The 8,707-nt window shown below is 47.5% G+C and overlaps 1 protein-coding gene across 2 annotated transcripts in view; it reads left to right on the forward strand.

The window, feature by feature from the left end:
* dnah5 (dynein, axonemal, heavy chain 5) overlaps nucleotides 1-8,707 on the forward strand; it is a 120,223-nt gene that overhangs the window by 37,121 nt on the left and 74,395 nt on the right. For both annotated transcript variants that reach the window (XM_032517722.1, XM_032517723.1), the window contains 5 exons: nucleotides 414-608; nucleotides 5,319-5,453; nucleotides 5,729-5,836; nucleotides 6,369-6,522; nucleotides 6,785-6,931. In XM_032517722.1, the coding sequence (XP_032373613.1) occupies nucleotides 414-608; nucleotides 5,319-5,453; nucleotides 5,729-5,836; nucleotides 6,369-6,522; nucleotides 6,785-6,931 (739 nt within the window). The remainder of the gene's footprint in view (nucleotides 1-413; nucleotides 609-5,318; nucleotides 5,454-5,728; nucleotides 5,837-6,368; nucleotides 6,523-6,784; nucleotides 6,932-8,707) is intronic.

Below are 8,707 nucleotides of genomic sequence, written 5' to 3' on the forward strand. Positions count from 1 at the left end.
GTGTGTGTGTGTGTGTGTGTGTGTGTGTGTGTGTGTGTATACTAAAGAAACAGTGATCAAAGGCGAGCTCTGTGGAGAGGAGGGCCATAGGGATTTAACTCATTAACGCTTGCTGTGAGCTTTAATGATGTTCCAGCATTAACTTGTGTTTTTTTTTGTATAGCCAACATGAGTAAACAAATAAAAACTCAACAGGAGGCGTGCACACATAGATGGTAAATTGGACAAATTCTGTCTCATGTTGTCCATATGTGCTTTTTTGTATTTATTGAATGTATTATTTGTAATAGCATAACCTAAGATCTAAATGTTGTATGTAATAAAATATGCAAAATTACATTTCCTCATAATAGTCATTAAAGCCCCCCCCCATTTAAAACTCCACTTCTCCCCTCTCTTTCCTGTAAAATCAGAACCCAGGTTATGCAGGTCGCCAGGAGCTTCCTGAGAACCTGAAGATCAACTTCCGCTCTGTGGCCATGATGGTTCCTGACCGTCAGATCATCATTCGGGTAAAACTGGCCAGTTGTGGGTTTATCGACAACATGGAGCTGGCCCGCAAGTTCTTCACTCTTTACAAGCTGTGTGAGGAGCAATTGTCCAAACAGGTAAACAATAGATGAGATCGGAGTGCAAAATGTGAAACATTTTCTTCTTGTGTTACATCATTACAAAATGTATGGGGTCAATGTAGGGGTCATGGTATGTGACTCAGGTCTGTATTTCATCTAAAAGTTAGTTCTCGGTTTTTAGTCAAATTATTTCTTAGGCTTTCGTCCACATTATTATTTAAAGGTCCCATGACATGGTGCTCTTTGGATGCTTTTATACAGACCTTAGTGGTTCCCTAATACCATATCTGAAGTCTCTTAACCAAAATTCAGCCTTGGTGCAGAATTACAGCCACTAGAGCCAGTCCCACAATGACCTTTGTAGTATGTGCCATTTCTGAGTCGTAGCTTTTGAGGAGGAGAGACGGGGGGGGGGGGGGGGGGGGGGCAAGGTGAACGTTGGGGGTGTGGCCTTGACCAACTGCCACTTTGCTTGTTTAAAAGCCATGATGTCTATCTCTCATGGGTGGGCCAAATTCTCTGGGCGGGCGAGGGGAGGTTACCTTGCACCTTATGACCTCATAAGGAGCAAGTTTCCAGATCAGCTCATCTGAGCTTGTTGAGGGTTCAGTCGGACCCGAACACAGAACAAAACAGGTAGACAGGAAAAGGTAACAAAAAGGTTTAATCCACTAAAAAACACACAAAAACCAAGAAACAGGGATGGTGGGTGTAAGTGGTAATCAGTCCGGGGAAGCTGCACAGAGTGGTGACGGAACAATATCTGTGACGGAACAAGAAACAAAGTTGTCAGTAGCAAAGTTTAGTAGAGCAACGATACTAAGTGACTGGCCTAGTTACCACTTGGGAGTATGTAACGAACTGGCGCTGAAGAGGTGGTCAGCCCGGGTATAAATACTGCAGTGGTGGTGATGGTGATGAGACGCAGCTGTGCTGGTAGACAGATGATGGTGATGTGGTGCAGCTGAGCTGGTAGACCTTGTACCTCTAGGACGCCCTCAAGTGGTGGACAGAAAACACAGACACAAGGGGAAAGGAGGGGGAATGGGACAGAAAAGGCAGCAGACCCACACAGCCCCCCCTCAAGGGACGCCCCCGGCGCCAGGCTATCGGATGGGACCGATGGAAATCGGTCACCAACGAGGTCCAGGATGAACCGCCGAGGGATCCAAGACCGTTCCTCAGGCCCGTAGCCCTCCCAGTGACCAGGTACTGGAACCCTCTGCCACGCCGCCGAACGTCCAGGAGCTGACGGACTGTGTAAGCCGGATGGTCTAAGCCTGACAGGCGGAGGCGGGGTCAGCAGGAGGACAAAGCGGACTGGAAGACACCGGCTTCAACTGGGACACGTGGAAGGTAGGGTGGATCCTCATGGCAGGGCAGCTCAGCCGGACGGCGGGGGTTGATGATGGCTCGACCACGAACGGGCCCAAGTACGCGGGGAGAGTTTCGCGCACTTGGTGCGCAGCGGCACGTTCCGGGATGACAGCCACACTCCTGGCCTGGCTGGAACTGGGGTGTCGGGATCCTGTGTCTGTCCGCCACCGCCTTGGAGCTCCATGGTCTGGAGCAAGGCCTCCGAGCCGTGACCCAAACCTGACGACAGCGACGCAGGTGGTCTGCACTGACGGCACAGCCAGTTCCCTTCCTGGGCAGGAAATAACGGAGGTTGGTACCCAAAGCCACCTCAAAGGGGGAGAGACCGGTGGCGAGGAGGTCAGTGAATATGCGCGTACTCCACCCACGGCAGGAGAGACGCCCAGGCGGGGGGGCTCCTGGGCGGCTACGCAGCGGAGAGCGGTTTCCAGGTCTTGGTTGGCCCTTTCGGTTTGACGTTGCCGTTTGATTGAGGAGAATCCAGAGAGAGGGCTGACGGTCGCACCTAGGGCAGAACAAAACTCCTTCCACACTCTGGAAATTAATTGTGGGCCTCGATCAGACACAATGTCCACAGGAATTCCATGGAGACGGAAAACATGTTGGACAACGGGTCAGCCGTTTACATGGCTGTAGTAATTTAGGTAATGCAATATAATGGACAGATTTAGAGAACCTGTCCACAACAGTGAGAATAGTGTCATTACCTCCAGAAACGGGCAAGCCCGTGACAAAATCCAGGGCCACATGCGACCAGGGACGGCTGGGGACCGGGAGTGGCTGCAGCAGACCAGCAGGCTGTTGGTGGGAGGCCTTTCCCCGAGCGCAGACAGTGCAGGCCGCCACGTAAGCCCGGACATCGGCTTCAGCCGACGGCCACCAGAAGTGTCGCCTCAGCAGAGTCAGAGTTCGATGTACGCCAGGGTGGCAGGCAAAACGTGCAGTGTGTGTCCAATGCAATACCTGAGACCGTACGGGCTGCGGAACGAAGAGTCGATCGGGGGGGCCTTCTCCGGGACCAGGATCCGTAGCTTGAGCGGCTTTCACCAGAGATTCGATCTCCCAGCGTACGGCGGCAACAACCCGAGAGGGTGACAGCACCGATTCTGGCTCGGAAGAGTCCTCGGTGCGGTCAAACAGACGTGACAGAGCGTCGGGTTTAACATTGCGTGTTCCCGGCCGGTAGGTAAGGGTAAAATTGAAACGACCAAAAAACAAGGCCCACCTGGCTTGACGTGAGTTCAGTCTTAGTGGATTGGATGTAGACAAGGTTTTTGTGGTCCGTCCACACTACGAACGGCAGCTCCGCACCCTCGAGCCAGTGACGCCACTCCTCCAGTGCCAGCTTAACCGCCAGGAGCTCCCGGTTCCCCACGTCGTAATTCTGCTCGGCAACGGACAGTTTCTTCGACATGAAGGCACAAGGGTGGAGCTTCTGGTCTGAAGTGGAGCGTTGAGACAGTATAGCCCCCACTCCAGACGCAGAAGCGTCAACCTCCACCACAAACTGGAGTGAGCAGTCGGGGTGTTTGAGTACAGGAGGCGAAGTAAACAGCCGTTTCAACGTTGACATAGCATGCTCAGCAGCAGGAGACCAGTGGAAAGGGATCTTGGGGGACGTGAGCTTAGTCAGAGGGACCGCCACCCGGCTGAAGTCACGTATGAACCTCGGGTGAAATAGCAAACCAGAAAGCGCTGAAGTTGCTTACGTGTCGTAGGCGTGGGCCAGTCGGCGACAGCTGGTCTCTCTGGGTCAGCCGAAACCGTCCACTCTCGATCACGAACCCCAAGAACGGGACCGAGTGCTGGTGAAAGGAGCATTTCTCAGCCTTCACGTACAGCTTGTTCTCTAGGAGGCGTTGAAGACCTGCTGGACACACATGTCAGAGAGAGAGAGGAGGAGAAAACAAGAATGTCATCCAGGTAACCACCACAAAACGGTTCAGAAAGTCCCTCAACACATATTGACCAGTGCCTGGAAGACAGTGGAGCATTAGTTAGTCCGAATGGCATGACCAGGTACTCAAAGTGCCCAGAGGAGTTTGAAGGCGGTCTTCCACTCGTCAATCCCTGACACGAACGAGGTGGTAAGCGTTCTTAAATCCAGTTTGGTGAATATAGCGGCGCCTGCAGAGGCTCAAAGGTGGAATTAATCAATGGCAGGGGATATTATTCTTAATGGTAATGTTGTTGAGCCCCCGATGTCTATACAGGGGCGCAGTGACTTGTCTTTCTTCTCACAAAAGAAGAACCCCGCCCACCGGGGATGAGAAGGACGGATGATGCCGGACGATAGGGATTCCCTTATATACCTCTCCATAGCTCCGAGACACACTAAACAAGCGGCTAGCGGGATAAGGGGCGTCGGGGAGCAGTTCAATGGCACAATCATAAGGTCTATGGGGAGGAAGCGATAGGGCTTTGGCTTGTGAAAACCTCCGCAAGACCCATGTAGTCGGGAGGGACCGAAGACAGGTCCGGAGGTGTCTCCGCCGTGGCAGGGTCACGTTCGGCAGGTGGGACAGCAGAGCCTAGGCAGACGGAATGACAGCGGTCACTCCAACTAAGGATCGTGAGACGCTGCCAATCAATGACGGGGTTGTGTACCTTAAGCCACGGGAATCCGAGAATAAGCGGGGAGGCAGCGGTGGACATAATCCTGAAACACATAGTCTCGCGGTGGTTCCCGGACAGGACCACCGTGACGGGCACAGTCTGGTGTGTTACACGGGCCAATGTGTGGCCATCAACGGCGGTGACCCGGAATGGGGTCTCCATGGGCACAGTAGGCAAACCGGCTTGCTTGGCTAGGCTAACGTCCATAAAATTGTCCTCGGCACCCGAATCAATAAGAGCCGCGACGGGCAGTGAAAGGTCCTCATATTGAAGGGTGGCAGGGATCTGGAGACGGAGTTTAGTGGGTGCAGGAGTAGGGATAGGGCTCGTCAGTACCCCCACATTCACTGACGAGCCTTGTCTTTTGGTCGGACAGAACATGTTGCCACACGGTGAGTGGGATCACCACAATACAGGCAGAAAAGGCAGCAGACCCACAACAGAGCTTTCATTTTCTCAAAGGCAGAGCAGGATACCCAAGGCTCGGTTCAAACATATCGCCATTTCTAGCCATTGGGGGACCATAGGCAGGCGGGGGAACGCATATTAATGTTAAAACAACTCATAAAGTGAGATTTTTATGCCATGGGACCTTTAATTTGCAGTGAAGATTATTAGAATACGTGTAAATGTGTGTTGCAAAGGCTTGTTGAAACTGTATGAAAATAGATAAAGAGGCAGTTTTACACAGCTGTCTGCTAACATATAATTATGAATGACTGTGAATCTAAATTAATATTTGTGGTTGTCCAGGTTCACTATGACTTTGGCCTACGGAACATCCTGTCAGTACTGCGGACCCTGGGAGCAGCCAAGCGAGCCAATCCCAGTGACACAGAGTCCACCATCGTCATGAGGGTCCTCAGGGACATGAACTTATCTAAGTTGGTAAGTCTAGAACAGAATATAATACAATGGGGCATACTTTTGATTTGCAAAACAAAATTGAATAATAGAACAATTAACATTTTTTTATACATTTTCATCAGCAGAAAATTTAATAAAGAAGAATAAATGAATGAATAAAAATCTAAAATCAGTAATCAAAGATAGTAGAAATAAACAATTGCAGGAAGATCAAAAACAGATTTAAGATCTCAGTGTTTTTTTTGAGTTTGTTGCTAACTTGTGCGTGTCTGTATATGTATGTTTGTGTTTTTAAGATCGATGAGGATGAGCCACTCTTCCTGAGCTTGATTGAGGACCTCTTCCCAGGCATCCAACTTGATAAAGCAGGCTACCCTGAACTAGAGGCTGCCATTGACTTACAGGTACAGTAGGGAAGTGAGTGACTGATGAGTTTGTCTCTGTTTATAAGGGAGATTAAATACTGTTTGGAGAGGGATGGAGGAATAAAGGGAGAGAGTGAAGAAGGACAGAGGGACAAGTAAATAGAGTGTGAGAGAGAGAGAATTGAGGAAGTTGAGTAAAATCTGACAAAACAACACAGGACTGTGAGGCTTCTTTCAAATAGATGGCACCCAAAGGCTCACAAATGGTGTCTGTTACCATTTGTCGAGGACCTAACCAAACTGTGGCAAACACAGTGCAGAGATAATGGAAAGTAAAATGTCAATGAATGATATCCTTGTTTTTGCATTTTTGGTGCATTTTGTGCCTTCATCCCTGCAGTAATGTCTGCTTGTTGTAATTATATCGCATCTATCTTTTTTACATGTTTGATTCTGTCAGTACATTACAATACACTATTGTAATGGTATCATCCAGAACACGTCATAAATGCTTTGTACTTTAAATGCTTAGTGTGGTAAGTCTGTGTATACTGTAATTATGCTCCCTCAGGTTGAGGATGCAGATCTGATCAGTCACCCTCCCTGGAAGCTGAAGGTCATCCAACTGTTTGAAACTCAGAGGGTCCGACATGGGATGATGGCCCTGGGGCCCAGTGGGGCTGGAAAGACAACTTGCATACAAACCCTGATGAGAGCTATGACAGGTAGGATTTTTTTGCATGTTTCGAAATATGTTCAGGAAAAGAGACACAAACTTGTGATACACTGGCCGATGTTGAAAGGTGTGTGTCTGTGTGAGCAACAGAGATAGACAAAGCAAAAACATGTTCTGTCTTTATACTCCTTTAAACTTTAGACACCTCACAGATCACTGTGCTAGTTATTGTTTTTGTTTTAAACATTTTGTGTGTTAGATATGCTTACCTTACAAAAGTAGGAGTTAATGTTTCTGTCAATGTCTCTCAGAGTGTGGTCAGCCTCACAAAGAGATGCGCATGAACCCAAAAGCCATCACAGCACCTCAGATGTTTGGTCGATTGGATGTGGCCACAAATGACTGGACTGACGGCATTTTCTCTACACTGTGGAGGAAAACACTGAGAGCAAAGAAAGGTCAGGTTGCTTACTTGACATTGGTTTCATACTTGGAGGTAAGCTGAGCTGACATTTAGAATATACGCAGTTATAAACGAGCATTTGTTGCAGACAACAGTTCTGACTCATGTAAATGGAAAAACATGTTTTTTGTAAACTAAACATTTGGTGAGCATTTGCATTATATAGCTAAATGTATTAACTGCTTTATTGGGAAGCATGGCTTACAAACAGCATCCTCTCCGCTAAGTTTGCATAAGAGGAAGAGAGAAAACATCCCAAAGGGATCCCTGCTGAGTTAGTTATTTATCAAATGATTAGTACTCTTGGTATCTAGGGTTTTCTCGTCTTTGGAAACATTGGGGAAACCAGAATGTTCTTAGGTTGCAGATAAGTTTAAGTATCTTGGGACCTCCTTGCATCCATAGTTCAAAGCAGCACCAACAGCTGTTTTATCTTTCTGCTCAGCCCTATTCCTACACACTTCATTAAAAATGTATGTGTGCATTGGTGTGCATGTACATTGTGTTTGCTTTTATGTGTCAAAATATGCATTTGTTGTATTGGGTCTAAGTTTTCATGCTGTTATGCATATCTTTGAGCAGGATGCATTTCATAAATTTGTCACTTGCCTTTGCACAGCCGCTTTGTGTACATTCTGTTCACTTGTGCAGCTTGTTGCTTTTAGCCAATTCCAGTAGAATAAGTGGGCCATGTGGAGCTGTTACAGGACTCCTGAGTTAAGCATTTTACAAGGAAATGAAATGCCTTGTAAAAAAACACTCTGTGGGTCCTATCTTGCACCTGGCACAGCGCAAAGCCCAAGGCAAGTGTCTTAGCTCGTTTAAGACCAAGGCAGTTGTCAATTTCCCATTCAGCGCCCACCTTGTTTAAATAGCAAATGCACCTGCTCATCTGCGCGCCCATGGGCGTCCTGGTCTTACAGGGAGGTGTGTTCAGGGGCATTCTTTGCGTATTGCTATCTTGAGGCAGCAGAAAGGGATTGCACCATTGACCAACAACAACCGGGTCTAAACTCAATAATGCAGCATTTCAGGTATTTTAACAGCATATTTGTAAAATGTGCCTAGGCTTGTGCTCAGTGCGCGCACACTATGCTTGTTACACACAAGGATACAAGATAAAACAATTTATATATATTACAATGTGAAATAGTATCATGATATGATCCGCTCGCTGGCTTTCACTACACACACGAGCAGATGAGATTTTTCACTTGAAAATCTCTCTTTCTTGCTTACCAAATCCGCCATCATAATAGCAATGTCCCAACATCACTCTGTGTACTTAGATGGTTAAAATAGGGTCCTGTATGTACACTGTGATTCAAAAGATACAGCAGCAGCATCCCGAGCACAATTTATAAGAACTTCTGTGCAGAGATGCAGCTGATGATGGCTCAAGTCCATGAAAGCCGACATATTAGTAATTCAATATTTTGACTTCAAATTGTGAGTCATTTAATTTTGGGTCAATGATGACAGAGCAAAATTAAACATCTGCATCAGACCATATTTGCATCACATTTTGTGGGGTTTTGTATTGAAGTTTTGGTTGTCTTATTACAAGAGAGGAAGTAAAAACAATACTTGAAGTTCAGTTCTTGTCCAAAGTATGAGGTTGTTTTTGTATTGTAGAACATGACCAGATGGGCAAGGTGGCATTTTGAACTAAGCACACACAGCAGTGCACCTACACTCTACAGTCTATGTTTTAACCTCTACACAAGCACTGTCCCGCCGACGGGACGTTTTCTCCACTTCAGAAGAAAAC

The sequence above is a fragment of the Etheostoma spectabile genome, chromosome 6 (genome assembly GCF_008692095.1).
Source record: "Etheostoma spectabile isolate EspeVRDwgs_2016 chromosome 6, UIUC_Espe_1.0, whole genome shotgun sequence".
NCBI lineage: Eukaryota > Metazoa > Chordata > Actinopteri > Perciformes > Percidae > Etheostoma > Etheostoma spectabile.